The sequence below is a fragment of the Cebidichthys violaceus genome, unplaced genomic scaffold, assembly GCF_023349555.1.
Source record: "Cebidichthys violaceus isolate CVI_PGR_0920_01 unplaced genomic scaffold, fCebVio1.0.p SCAF_38, whole genome shotgun sequence".
NCBI classification, from domain to species: Eukaryota; Metazoa; Chordata; class Actinopteri; order Perciformes; family Stichaeidae; genus Cebidichthys; species Cebidichthys violaceus.
In genome coordinates this window covers 334,790-348,969 of record NW_027176572.1, presented here as the reverse complement: position 1 = coordinate 348,969, position 14,180 = coordinate 334,790, and the positions used below count along the sequence as shown (strand labels likewise).

The 14,180-nt window shown below is 45.9% G+C and overlaps 2 protein-coding genes across 8 annotated transcripts in view; both read left to right on the top strand.

Moving 5' to 3' along the window:
• Window positions 1-9,654, top strand: part of LOC137884339 (nuclear receptor coactivator 2-like) — a 42,878-nt gene extending 33,224 nt beyond the window's left edge. For 2 of the 3 annotated variants that reach the window (XM_068726118.1, XM_068726117.1), the window contains 12 exons: window positions 879-1,137; window positions 1,229-1,450; window positions 1,619-1,807; window positions 1,898-2,009; window positions 2,136-2,292; window positions 2,406-2,726; window positions 3,577-3,654; window positions 3,736-4,165; window positions 4,940-5,183; window positions 5,272-5,425; window positions 5,562-5,636; window positions 5,879-9,654. In XM_068726118.1, the coding sequence (XP_068582219.1) occupies window positions 879-1,137; window positions 1,229-1,450; window positions 1,619-1,807; window positions 1,898-2,009; window positions 2,136-2,292; window positions 2,406-2,726; window positions 3,577-3,654; window positions 3,736-4,165; window positions 4,940-5,183; window positions 5,272-5,425; window positions 5,562-5,636; window positions 5,879-5,890 (2,253 nt within the window). In that variant the 3' untranslated portion in view covers window positions 5,891-9,654. The remainder of the gene's footprint in view (window positions 1-878; window positions 1,138-1,228; window positions 1,451-1,618; window positions 1,808-1,897; window positions 2,010-2,135; window positions 2,293-2,405; window positions 2,727-3,576; window positions 3,655-3,735; window positions 4,166-4,939; window positions 5,184-5,271; window positions 5,426-5,561; window positions 5,637-5,878) is intronic. The other variant, XM_068726119.1, reaches the window with a different exon arrangement.
• Window positions 9,655-13,330: 3,676 nt separating this feature from the next.
• Window positions 13,331-14,180, top strand: part of pfkpb (phosphofructokinase, platelet b) — a 23,748-nt gene continuing 22,898 nt past the window's right edge. For all 5 annotated transcript variants that reach the window (XM_068726228.1, XM_068726227.1, XM_068726229.1 and 2 more), the window contains exon 1: window positions 13,331-13,517. In XM_068726228.1, coding sequence (XP_068582329.1) covers window positions 13,415-13,517 — 103 coding nt within the window. In that variant the 5' untranslated portion in view covers window positions 13,331-13,414. The remainder of the gene's footprint in view (window positions 13,518-14,180) is intronic.

The window sequence follows — 14,180 nt, the reverse complement described above, 5'->3', positions numbered from 1 at the left end:
GGAAAGGAGCTGAAGGAGGACGGGCTGAGGTTCAGACGTCTCGACGTCCTCCTCCGGACAGCAGGAGGCTGCTGCCGGCATGAGGAGGTGGTCCGGATGGACTGGGCTTTGTAGTTTGTAGAATAAGGTGACGCTTTGTCGAGCCGATTGTGGATGTGCCACACGTCTCCATTTGAAAGTATGCCCTTGATATCTGGCCATGTTGTGTTCCCTGTGCATGTGTGTGCATGTGTGCGTGTGTGTGTGTGTGTGTGTGTGTGTGTGTGTGTGTGTGTGTGTGTGTGTGTGTGTGCATATACACCCAGGCTACACAGAGCAGGGACTGTGTGTCTTACTGTACATCACACATGACCTCATTAGTGCCGGCAGTTTATTTTTAGCTCCTCCTCTATTCATCAGCCAAACGGCCGCGGGATACTCTGTCTCTGTGTGTGTGTGTGTGTGTGTGTGTGTGTGTGTGTGTGTGTGTGTGTGTGTGTGTGTGTGTGTGTGTGTGTGTGTGGCGGGTTAAATTACACTGTAAGGGGGGTGGGGGGGGAGGTTCAGTATCAGATTTCTTGTTTGAAGTTTCTTTGGATATTTTTGTTGTTGTTTGGCTCCTGATGCATCGTACCTTTTAGCTATAGAATACCATATTTTACTGTTAATGCATATTTTATATGACGTTAACTTTAAGAGGGATGAAAGTAATTCTTTGTAGCAAATAGTTTGACGCAACTGTAAACCTTTTAACGTGTGCTTAAATGTTTTTGACGTTGGCACCTGAACTGAAAGCTTCTCTGGTTCTTTGTTGTAGCCGTGATCTTCTTTAATGAAGTGAATTTCCCGTCTTTCTCTTCTGATCCGGTTTTATGTTGTTTCCCCGTTGCTGCTCTCAGACCAGTGAGCTGGAGGACCTGCTGGAGGACCTGCAGGGCGGCGGCCAGCAGCAGCTGTTCGCGGCTCAGCCGCCGGTCAGAGGACCAGCCTCCTCCTCCTCCTCTTCGTCGTCCTCCTCTACCTCTGTGGCGCCTGGTTCCTCCGTGGACAAACAGAGCATCATCAGTGACATCCTGCAGATGACGGACAGCAGCAGCGGCGGCGGCGGCAGAAGCCCCCCCAACCAGCACAGAGCCTTCCCTCCCATCAGCCCTGCAGGTACGTCTGCAACAGTGTGTTTGTGGAGACCTTCATCACATCCTCGTCTCAGGATATGTACAACACTATCTATGCATCGTCTTCCTCCCAGCAGGCTTTAACAGTGCCAGGCCGGGCCAGCCGGGTCGAGGTGCTCCTCCGGTCAGGATCGCCTCTCTGGACGGCAGTGTGGGCCCCACCCCCAACGCTGGCAGGCCGTTCCCTCCTCAGCACAGGAACAACGGGCCCTACTCCTTACTGCAGCAGCAACAGCAGCAAGGCATGATGGGAACCCACGCAGGCATGACCAACCAGGCTGTGATGGCCAATCCAGGTCAGGCAGGAGGAGGAATAGTGTCCCGTCCGTCCTGCAGATACAAATATACAAATATGCAAATATCTTTGTATTCAATGCAGACATGAGATAATTCACTTCTCAATTATTAGTTCTTTCTAAAAAACAATGCGGTTGTTTTAATATAATCTGTTCTCACCGAATCAGGCATGCTGAGCATGCGAGGCTCCATGCAGCAGGGCTGGGGTCCCCAGGGGCCCATGGGGGGCACCGCGGGGCCGATGATGGGCGGAGGGGTCGGACCGAGTCGGATGGTCCCCAACATGAACGCTGCGCTGCACTCGAGAGGCCCGGCCGGATCCAGAGCCATGGTCAGCATGCAGATGATGGGCAACGGTGAGAGGACGAAGAGGACGGAAATAAAAGTGACAGACTGACCTCGACTCTCTTCAAAACTCACATTATTGTTTTTTCCACCTCTTTCAGAGATGGAGATGGGAACGCCCGCCTACACTCAGCAACAGGCTCCGCCCAATCAGACCGCGCCGTGGACAAACCGTGGAATGATGGCTGTGGATCATTATGGAAACCAAAGCAGGTGTGGCATTCCATCCGTCCCAAAAAGCATGAAATATGAGTCTCAAAATGTAGAGGAGAGCAGAGTTCAGATGTGGGCTCTCTGTTTGTGTGTGTGAGACAATAAAAAAACCGAGATCCCTTCCAGGCCACCGTACGGCGCCCCCCAGGAGGACGGGATGCGGTGCTGCGAGGGCCCGCCAGATGAAGGCGCCCTGCTGAACCAGCTGTGCTCGGTGTTGAAGGACTACGAGGGTCTGGAGGAGATCGACAAGATGCTGGGGATCCCGACTCTGGCTGGACAGGTGAGCCAAGAATCAAGTGTTTCACTGGACTACTCAGACGTAAACTGTTGCCTCACCAATAATAAGAAAGAAAGCAACACAAAATGATTGATTCCGGTCTTCCCGCCCTGCAGGGTCCCATGTCGGACCAGGACCAGTACCTCGGCTCCTCGGACCCGGCGGCCAACATGAAGCATTTCCTGTACAGCCAGCACTACGGCGGCCCGCCGGGTTACGGCGGGGCGCCTCCCGACGGCGGCTTCCACGGCCCGTCCGCTAGCGGCCACATGGGGCCGCAGAGGATGCCGCCCGCTGGTTACCCCCCGATGATGAGGATGCCGGGCGGCGCGGGGCCCAGGCCGGTCGGGATCCGGCCGGGGGGGCCCGGTCCGGGAGTGCCACCTCAGCCCAACAACCTGAGGCTCCAGCTGCAGCACAGACTCCAGGCTCAGCTGGTAGGCGGCACCAAAATCAGTCTTCAACGATATCGTTTTTGATTTAGCTTCAGTTCACCACAATATGTTTCACTGCACACACACATATATGACGTGTGTGTGTGTGTGTGTGTGTTTTTCATATTGCATGCAACTCGGCGTCGTCGAGTTCAAACAGCAGAGAGCCAGAAAGGAACAAATGTGCTGCAGCTTTCTGCCTCCATCAGCAACTCCCTGCTGCTGAGACACTTAACAATGAACACACATGACATGTGCGCTCACACACACACACACACACACACACACACACACACACACACACACACACACACACACACACACAGACAGGTCATACACTCACTCATAAAGATGATTGCATACACAGACTGCACCCTTTGTGAGTGACCCCATTTCCCCATAATGTTCCTCTTTGTGACTGCGTATACAGAGTCTTTATGTTCTCTAACTATATTTGGTCTGCATGTGTGTTTCTGTGTTTGGGTTCATGTTTTGGTCGTGTTCAGCGCATGTTTGCCTCGTTTTCATTCAGTTCTTACGGTCACACCTTTTAGCTCTCACCATAAATACTCGCCTGGTTCATCTCGAGGGGGTTTGTCGCAATATTTCGATATATAATAATTCACCACGAGGGACTTACTTCTTACTCTATTTATATATATTTAATGGAAGACCGCCACCTGGTGGAGACTTGAGGGAAAACGGCTGAAATGGCACATCGGCGAGTTCAGATGTGAGACGTCGACTTTTGCAGTTTATTACTTGCATGAAGACAGAGAAATAGTAGAGAAACGGATCAGATCACAGACTTCATGAAGTGAGGAGAATAACGTTCTCTTATCCCCACGTCTAGAACCGCCAGCCAATGGTGAACCAGATGAGTGGAGTGTCCAATATGAATCTACCTCTACGGGCTAATGTACCAAACCAGGTCAGTCTGTGTGTATATACCGTATATATGTTTGTGTATGTGTATTGTTCACACCTTACTATTGTTTTATTCTTCCTGCAGGGAACCCTCAACGCTCAGATGCTGGCCCAGCGTCAGCGCGAGTACCTCAGCAACCACCTCCGTCAGCGCCAGCAGCAGCAGCAGCAGCAGCAGCATGTGCACCAGCAGCGCGCCATGATGATGCGCACTCAGGGCATCGGCATGCCGCCAAGCGGGGGCGCCGCCCCGACGCCGATGCCCGTGGGCGGCACCAACCCGCGGCTCCCGCAGGGCAACCCGCAGCAGTTCCCCTACCCGGCCTCCAGCTACGGTACCGGCCTGCCCTCTCCTCCTCCGCCTCCTCACCCCGGCTCCTCCAGCCCCTTCTCCTCCCCTCTCTCCCCCGGCCATCACCTGGCCAGCCAGGGCATGATGGGGAACGTAGGCGGGCAGTACGGCGGGGTGATGAGTCCCCCGTCGCAGCACAGTGCCTACCAGTTCAGCAGTTCAGGTATACATATAATGGGAGCGCGGCACGCCGCCGCTGAGCTCTGTGTGTCAGTACTCACGCCATGGCGGCAATCAAATACAATCATGTTTGTTCAGACTGTTTGTCCTCCCTCAGGTTGATGTGGTTGAAGGTGTTATGATGACAAGTGTGTTCTTGGGCTGGATTTGTTTTTGTGTGCACGTCAACAGTGTTGCGTAAGATTTTCCTGCTTTTTCACTTCCTCTCGCGCTCCGATCTCTTTGTGCGATTATGACCCGCTCACAAGCCAATCAGGAGACGACGATCTGTCTTCAATCAGTTGACCTCGTGTGTCTTCTGTCGCTAGAGTTTGACTGAGATGCACAGTGAGCTTGTTATCTTCCGTCCGTCAATTGTAGATATCGATCGATATCGATATCTATCGATCGATATCGATAGAGCGCTTTGGCTTTTCCCCTCGCTATACTTGGCGCTGGTTTTCTGCCATCTTGGTAGCTTCCTCTTGGATGCGTGCTGACAACGTCGGCACCTTATTGCTACGATTTTAATAGAGGTTAACTCCCAGAAACGTCCGAACACAGCAAAATAAGAAAATCAGTTATTTATCAGTCTGGACGTTGTTTCTCATTCTTCTGGCTTGGATCATTCCCATCTGTCTCATAAGACCTCAGAATGATGTCCTAGAGTAGAGTAGAAGTACCTAACGGCTGGTTAAAAACTATTTCTAGATATTAGTTTCTAGTCATCGTTCCCCTCCATGCAGCTTACGACCGTTTCATCCGCTCCAATCTGCAGGAATGAGCCAGCAGCAGCAGCACCAGCAGCACCAGGACCCCGTGTCAGGTTTTCCGTGCGGGGCCGCGACCCCTCAGAGCCCCCTGCTGTCCCCCAGGATGGGTCAGGGTCAGAGCCCCATGCTGCAGCAGCAGAACCAGGGCCAGCCCCAAACCCAGCCCCAGGGTCCGACCCAGAGAGGAGCTCCGGCCTACCAGCCGAGCCCCGGGTGGCCCCAACCCGCCAACATCTCCGCCGGCGGCAGGTGACCCGGCAGTCCTCCGTCAGATCGCTTGGTGTTTCTGTGAATATTGCGCGTCTTTTTGACTCTGGTTTTTTGCCTCCTTTTCCAGCGTGTACCCCCAACAGTCCCAGTCGCAGTACTCCACACAGGCCAACGGGGGAATGTACAACAGCAACGGCAGCATGAACCTGGGAGTCATGGGCAACAGCGGCGGCAACATGAGCCACATGTCAGGACAGATGGGCTCCATGAACACGGAGCAGGTGAGGGATGCAGGATCTCAAATACAATGATGATTGAAACTCTTGATCTTCTTCCTGATGTTTCCTTTGTAGTCATTCTCAGTGTTTAGGAGGAATAACACAGCGGTCGTGATTGTCCTCTTCTTTTCTGACGCAGGTGAGGGACGGCAGCCTGATCCTGGAGCAGCTGGCGGGGATGGACATGTTGACGCAAGAGGGCGAAGCCAACTCTGTACGTTAAAAGATTTCCACTCGTTAACTTACATGCATTTCTGATCTTAAGCTGCTTCGTGAGCCATCCAGACCTCTTAGGCGGTCTGGGACAAGTCTGCTTTCTGTCCCCAGCGTCTTTCATACGTCACATATATATACTTGACGTATGTATTACAAGTCTAAGCCATGAGGCTTGATGTCGCCTTGAGATGGTTTTCATCGGGTCTTTTGTCGATTTTTTTTTTTTTCTCTCGTTTGTAGAACTTCTGCTGACCCCGGCTTTGGTTGAGACGAGGTGACAAACGCAAAGACACTGACTCCTGCTGGGCTCGGCTCCACGGCGGAGCGTGGAGGAGTGGAGGAGTGGAGGACCCGTGACGGTGCCTCCGCCCCCCTCCGCAGGGAGAGGGCCGCCGTGCAGACTGTATGTGAAGGGTACACTTCTTTAGAATCTGAAACCGTTGGACGCCGGAGAAGCGAACGGTTGACGAGCTCAAATGAAAACCTCCGCGTTTCATCTTTTTACGGTTCTGTTTCAGAGCCTGACTGAAGAAAAAAAAAAGCGTTCAAATGAGAGGGTTTATGATATAATATTTTACAGGTATTTATAGTTTTGAAGACGTTTTAGAGATTCTTTGTATGACACACACACACACACACACACACACACACACACACAAAATCAAGAAAATCTCTCAAGATGGTACATTTTGATGTCAATTTTAAAATTAATATATTTCAACTGCTGTAGTTACAGGGGAGCTGTATCCCTATCTAATGACTTTTTGAATGAAGGTAAATGTGTATAGATGGTGTACATACTTAGATTTTAATAATACCCCCTTTTTCTCTCCTCGTTGTGGTATTGCAAAAAAAACAAACAAACAGCAGTTTGGAGTTTTAGTCCAACAAACAAGAGAGCAGAAATACGTCATTGGTTAAATGAAACCTCAGTGGGCGGAGCTCCAGAAGCACAAGAAGACAATGGTGGAAGTCAATTCATTTGGGTTAAAACGTAGGAAAAGACCAATCCTAACCTCCATCAAGCGTCTCTTTAAAGTTTAACAAATCAACGTACTCATTATGCAGAATGACCCTTTTCAGAATATTATATATTATATTACTGAATTATTATTATTATTATTGATTGATTATTATCATAACTTTAATGTTGCAGCCCTTAAAGGTGGAGCAAAGTTTAATACTTTATATACTGCCGGGTGTTTTAATCCATAATAAATTATTACATTATGTATTCAAAATCCTGCAATGTACTCATTTGCTGTCAAAGTATCATAGTGGAGTAAAAAGTACAAAGCTGGCCTCTGAAATATAAGATTATGAATTTATTATGAATTAAAAATACATTTACCTCAAAGTCGTACTGAAGCACAGTACTTGAGTACATGCATGTAGTTGTACATGTCATGTCAGTCCAGTACTTCATCAGAAGTAGTTTGTTTTCTCCGCCCACTGAGATTTTAACCAATGAAACGGTTTCTCCCTGTAAAGCAGCTTTTGCCCCTAAACATGAATCTGCGTTTGGGCTACCGCGGGTCGCTTCACCGCGGCACCGCGTGCCGGTCTGCAGGACGGCTGAACATGCGCGTTGTTTGTCGCGTCGGGTCTGTCTGCGGGCGAGTCCGTACGCGCTCTACGATGCCGGTCAGAACCCAGAACCGTGACCATCCAAAGTTCAGTGTGCTGTTTACAGACTGGACCTCGAGCGTTTGTGGGAACAGCTTCATGAAGTCCATGTGAAAGGTGCTCCATCGGTTCAAGTGCTTGAAAGTAAGAACAAAAGATACTCTAAAGTAGCATCGTGGACTTCGTGGATCCCTCTTAGTCGTCTGTCGATGCTCCAGAACGCTGTTAAAGGAGCAATGTGCGGGATTGTGAGCTTTTCTATTGCCTCTCCATGGCTCTCAACATGGCGGCGGCTGAGCTAAACGGCGCATTATCGGCTAATAATATAATAATAATTAGATAATAGTCGTGTGATGCTGTAATGACGCTCTGAATCCCGTACATTGCACCTTTACTGTCACAGGGAGATGAATTGTGAAAAAGCAAAAACTGACTGCAAACACTGACAGGAAGTTTCTTTTTTTTTTGTTGTTGTTTTTCCTTCGTGTCGTTTCAGTAAATCACGCTCCAGTGTGCATGTCGTAAAATCCCAAAGACTTTACGAGAAAACCACTAAGAGAGAACGAAAGCCATCGAAGTCCCGAATGTCAAACTCTCTGCGAAGGTTTTAAGGCAATCGAGACACTCGTGTACAGCAGCTCCTAATGTTTAGATGAAAGTGAATTATTTTCTCTTGATTGTGACTGATACAAAATATATATATATATATCTATACATCTTTATTCATAGATGAATATTTTACCAATTTCAAACTACTGTAATTCATGTAAGTACCTTAAGATGCTAAAGACATAATGCCTTAGATCTGTGATTCTCCGTCTGGTGTTTAACGGTACGGTTTACAGGTGTGTTCCAGGTGTCACATACTGCTGACTGAGTCTTCTGCTACGTCATACTGTCTGTGGAATAACCACACAACCTGGGTTTTTATACTTCATCCCCAAGAAGCAACACGGGACAAGCTGTTTTAAACCGGCGGAAATTCAATATGACACTGTTTCAGGCCGTTAAATTGCAAATTAAACTGCAGTTTCCTGTAAATCACATGAATGACGTTGCCAGAAATGCAAGTAGGGATCCAACCCTACTGTCAGACTTTACTACTGATACAAATAAGCAACTATTTCTGACATTAAATGCTTCTAAAGTTCAATATCGGAGAAAATTCATCATCAATCATTTTGAATGTTTCAGTACGAAATACCACAAGAGAGGCTGTTAAGTTATCAAATGTTGCCGTCGTAGGAAGACTTTGTCTGTATTTCAAACAAAAACCTGTCTTATACAAGCAGCAACCTGCGCTGCTGAGAAGCAAACTTTAAAACCTGCAGTTCCTCAAACGGCCACTTGAGGCTCCAAAAAGCGAGTCGATCCCCATAGACCTCTTTGTTAAAAAGCCCAACTTTACAGCAGAAATAAACATGTTTTACAGCCTGGCACAGAGAAACGGTTACTATAGCTAGTAAAGGGTTGAATTTTTAAATAACTGACCCGTTTAAAATAAGATTAAATCACTATGGCTCTTCAGAAACCTTTGGGTGTAGTCTGTGGTGTAGGAATGTAAAAACCACGGTTGCATAATCCAACTGGAATGGCTTCACGTTGCTGTTTGAAGTTGTATTTCACTGAGATCTTTTGTCGATAGCCGACTGTTCACATTTTACTTTTTTTAAGTTTACTCTTTCTGTTTTTTTGTTTTTCATTTTAAACAATTTAGATTTTTTAGATTTTTTTTTTATGTGTTATTAGCATCTTTAAATTATTCTTATGGCATAACTTCTTGTTTTGTAGAAGAAAAACAATCTAAAAATAGATGCCGTCAAAAGCGTCGCTTGGAGCTCTTTGCGTTTTCGTGATTCCACCACAAGATGGCGCCAGAGTCTGAACATGTTCTAATCCTACACGCAGTGGCTTTAAGGTCTGCATCTAAACAACGATGCAAGCAGAGAATGTACATCTTTCCTTTATCGTCGCATCATGACTTTATTTAACGCTGAGTGTTGCAACAAGAAACATCTAGAATATCAAATATGTCACCGTGCGCTGTAATATTTCATATTTCATATTACAACGTTGTGCAGGGAGCTATTGTTTTATACACAGAGTGCAGGTCAGAAGGCTTGGATTTTAAAATGAGAAAGTGAAACTACTGGTCCACGCCGACACGGATTAGAATCCTCTGTTATTGTTATCGAGATGTGAAAGAAGGCGTTCAAAGTTCACTGTTTTCTTTTCCTCATTAGAAATCTCAGCGGTGAGTGTTTTTATTATGCAAAAGTCCAGACGGTTCACACCACTTTATGCAAGCTGTCCACTCTAATGTTGCTTTTTGCCAATGCTGCTCATTAATTTATGATTCATGCCACTGTAAATAAATTATTTTTATTGAGCGGGAGCGCCTCTTGTCTTTTTATTTCTCCTCTGGTTCTGGTGTTTTTTGCACACACACACACACACACACACACACACACACACACACACACACACACACACACACACACACACACACACACACACACTACTTACATGAACAGTAATGGACTTACTGCCAATCACAGGAATGAAAAGACCGCTTTCTCTGGTTTTTCTCGACATAGAGAGCAGCTCTTTCTCTGTGTGTGCAATGCACTCTTTACAGCAGCAGGGGGCAACGTTCTCCAGGACTTTGAGATTCACAGGGTCACGCTGCAGCATTTATTAAATACGTTTCTCTCAGAAGGTCCCATCACTTCAGCTACAGAATTATATTCAACTTTTCATATTTTTAAAGATAAATTGACAAAACAAAAAGTAGGGTTTTTAAAATGTTCTCGTCACATGAAGTTATTCTAGTTAGGATCTATTATATTATTGATTATATTCTCTATATGGGGCTCGCTGTTATATGTGAAGCATGTTTAGAATATATATCTAGTCTGGCTTTGAGTTGTTCAGCAATTTAATTTCATTAATTTAATATTAATGTATTGAAAACAAAAAGAAAACATGCAAAAAGTTCCTTCATATTTCTTACATAGGAGCAAGACTCACACTTTGGGATGCTTTTACCTCTTTGTGATCATTTTGTGTCTCTTTGTGGTTGTTTTGTGTCTCTTTGTGGTCATTTTGTGTCTCTTTGTAGTTGTTATGTGTCTCTTTGTGATCATTTTGTGTCTCTTCATAGTTGTTATGCATCTATCTGTGGTGTTATGTCTCCTTGTGGTCATTTTGTGTCTCTTTAAGGTCGTTTCGTGTCTCTTTGTGGTTGTTTTCTGTCTCTTTGTGGTCATTTTGTGTCTCTTTGTGGTCATTTCCTGTCTCTTTGTGGTCATTTTGTGTCTCTTTGTGGTCGTTTCGTGTCTCTTTGTGCTTGTTTTGTGTCTCTTTGTGGTCATTTCCTGTCTCTTTCTGGTCATTTCCTGTCTCTTTGTGGTCATTTCCTGTCTCTTTGTGGTCGTTTTGTGTCTCTTTGTGGTCATGTTGTGTCATCATTGTGTCGGTAGTTGGGGCGGCTGTGACTCTGAGGTAACGTGGGTAAAGTCTTCCGATCAGAAGACCAGCGGTTCAATCCACTGTTGCTTTGATCCGGGACCTAAACACTAAACTCAAAGTTGCTCCTGAAAGCCTCGCCATGCCTGGCTTTAGGTTCAGAGGCAGGTGGCTCCCTGCGTGGCCATCAGAGTACGAGTTTGTGCGTGAACAGGTGAACGTTGTCGTGTGTGCAGCCGTTACAGATGTACATCCTGATTCCTGAACCTCTCCCAGCTGGTTGAACTTTGAGGCTTGAGTTGCAAACTGGAGATGTGTCGTTGAGATGCATTATGGGAAGAGTAGGATTCAACATATTGGACTATATGACTTTATGGATACAACACTGGCCCTTAAATGTTCTGCTTACATTTAACTTTGACAAGCTTCAAAGATTAATAACAAAATGCTTATACTTTATCACACTATCACAGTGCGTCTCAGTGCTTTAGTGAAGTTCTATCACACTAATATTCACATCTAATACCAATAAATCTGTCTTTTCTTCATGATTCTATCCATATATTCCCCGTTATTCATCCTCACATATTGACAGTGATCTCTAATGTAATTTAAGACGCATACGTTTTGCCCATTTAATGACAAGAAAGTTCCTTATTTCAAAAGTTAAGCTGGCATTTTGGAGAAGTGAGGAGCAGCAGCACGTCTTTAGTCACGAGGACTCACCGCACATCAAACACGGGAACACGCTTGAGCTGCAGGAACCAGTAGTCACGCACACAGACAGACACACACACACACACACACACACACACACACACACACACACACACACACACACGCTTGGGAAAGATATAATCATTGAGATAAAGCTCGCAAACGATTGCTCGAGGTCATGAACTTCATGAAAGGTCAGGAAGTCTGTCTAACTTGTGGCTTGTGGAGCAAATAATCTCATTTGTTTGTGTTATTATAGTTAACGGAGTTAGAACACTTTATGTTTAGTGTTTGTGTTACAGAGAAACTTGTTGTTTGTTACTGGAAGTGTGTTAATGTATTCCCACTGAAGGTGATCTGGACCCCCATTAAGATAATTCAACTGACAGTTCTCTGGCTCTGAGTCAAAAGCCCAGGCCGTGAGAACCAAAGACGGGCAAGAAAAACAGAGTGAAGACCCCTCCCTCTGGTTCTATTTCCACACTCTATATTGATGAACAAAAACACACAACTCCTGTGTTTCCTCTGTTTTCCTAATGCATGAATATGAGAGGAAAATGCTCAACAACAAGTTCAAAATACTTACATCTTTGTATAATCTTTACAAAGTGTGAACACAATCAGTAAGTGCTAAAATGCTGACTGGTTTCTGGGTTTTAGGACTCATTCCTGCACCATTCTGTTACAAGTTATTACGCATAAATAAGCATAAATATCATTGGTAAAAAAAGAGAAAAATGAATGTTTATACTGGTAAAAACGTTTGATGTGAGCTCACAGTTGTTGCAACACTTCTGGGTCCCTCGTCTCAAAGTCAATGTGTTTTTAATGCGTTTTTGGTTTGATGTTTGAAATGAGGTCTGTGGTTAACTTAAGATGAAGAGATTCTGTTGTTGTTGGTGGTGTTGTTGTAGTTGTTGTTGGTGTTGTTGTAGGTGTGGTAGGTGGTGTTGTTGGTGTTGTAGTTGGTGTTGTAGGTGCTGTTGGTGTTGTTGTAGGTGCTGTTGTTGGTGGTGTTGTTGTAGTTGGTGTTGTAGGTGGTGTTGTTGGTGGTGGTGTTGTAGTTGGTGTTGTAGGTGCTGTTGTGGTGGTGTTGTTGTAGTTGTTGTTGGTGGTGGTGTAGTTGTTGTAGTTGTTGGTGTTGTAGGTGTTGCAGTTGTAGGTGTTGTAGTTGTTGTAGCTGTTGTTGTTGTTGTTGGTGTTGTAGGTGTTGTAGTTGTTGTTGGTGTTGTAGCTGTTGTTGTAGCTGTTGTTGTTGTTGTTGATGTTGTAGGTGTTGTAGTTGTTGTTGGTGTTGTAGCTGTTGTAGTTGTTGTTGGTGGTGTTGTAGGTGTTGTAGTTGTTGTTGGTGTTGTAGCTGTTGTTGTTGTTGGTGGTGGTGTTGTAGGTGTTGTAGTTGTTGTTGGTGGTGGTGTTGTTGGTGGTGTTGTATTGTCGTTGTCGTGTGTCTTTCTCGTTGAACAACACACACCACAATGGTTTGTGTCCACCACCCTCATCCATCCCGTCACTGTCAGTAACAGGGAAACCAAACAATGACGCCGGTGCTCCTTGAGTTCCTCCGCTCCTCTGCTCTCCGTGACTTTCACCGTTAAATGCTTTTAACACGCTCCGTTCACGTGAACACACTCCTGCTTTATATCTGTGCACTGACACTCACTGCATTGATGTTTAGAGACCTGTTACTTGAAGAAGTATGAGCGGGGAGTGAGTCATCTTACTGCGTGTACGATCTTTGATCATGACTCTCTGTGTGTGCGCGTGTGTGTGCGCGCGTGCGTGTGTGTGTGTGTGTGTGTGTGTGTGTGGTAGAGGGCGGTAACCACTGCAGTCCTACTCCAGCAGTGTGTCTCTCTCTGGTCTCAGATACCGTCAGTGTTACTTGCGTTACCGCAGGAACAAGTCTTTTGAATTGTATATTTTATTTATTAATTTTTATTTCTGTAAGGGGGGGGGGTAACAAACATGGCGGCCCCACCGAAGCGGCAGGACACTCGGAAATTCATAGAGAACCTGTCCGGCGCTGGGAAATCCATCGCAGTGCTCACGAGCGGAGGAGATGCCCAAGGTAAAAACGTTGTGTACCCTCGAGTTCCATTATCGGACGTATGCGTTGCTTCTCTCCAATTTCATGACTCACTGCTTGTCATTCAACACAATTGATCTTAACTCATATTTAAAACACCGTTACGTGTGTTTTTATATACAATAACGCAGTACTTTTGCTTAGTTTTCCTCTAAGTGATAACGTAAAGAAAACGCTCCGCGCTGTCCGACAATGGATGTGAGGCCTTAAAGATGTCATTTAAAAAAAAAAAAAAAATGTTTTTTATACATGGATGCTGTAATATCTATCCCGGCGAAACACGTTAAGTGTAATATTTAATATTGATAATAGGTCTGCTAAAAAATGAGTTGTAATGAGTGCTTTTGATTTATTTGCAAAAGCAACAAGTGCTCGTGACGGCTGGATAAAATAAAAAGACATCTTCTCTTTTACAAAAGGTGTTCCTCCCCTTAACGTGCACCCTGCACCCTTAACGTGCACCCTGCACCATTGCATCTATATGCACTGTGTGCACGGCATACATGGCGCGTGTGCGCGCGCGCGCGTGTGTGTGTGTGTGTGTGTGTGTGTGTGTGTGTGTGTGTTCGTGCATGCACCTGTGCGCGTGCGGCAGGATTTAGAATTTCATCATCAACCCGGGTGAATCTATGATGTGTCTGCGGC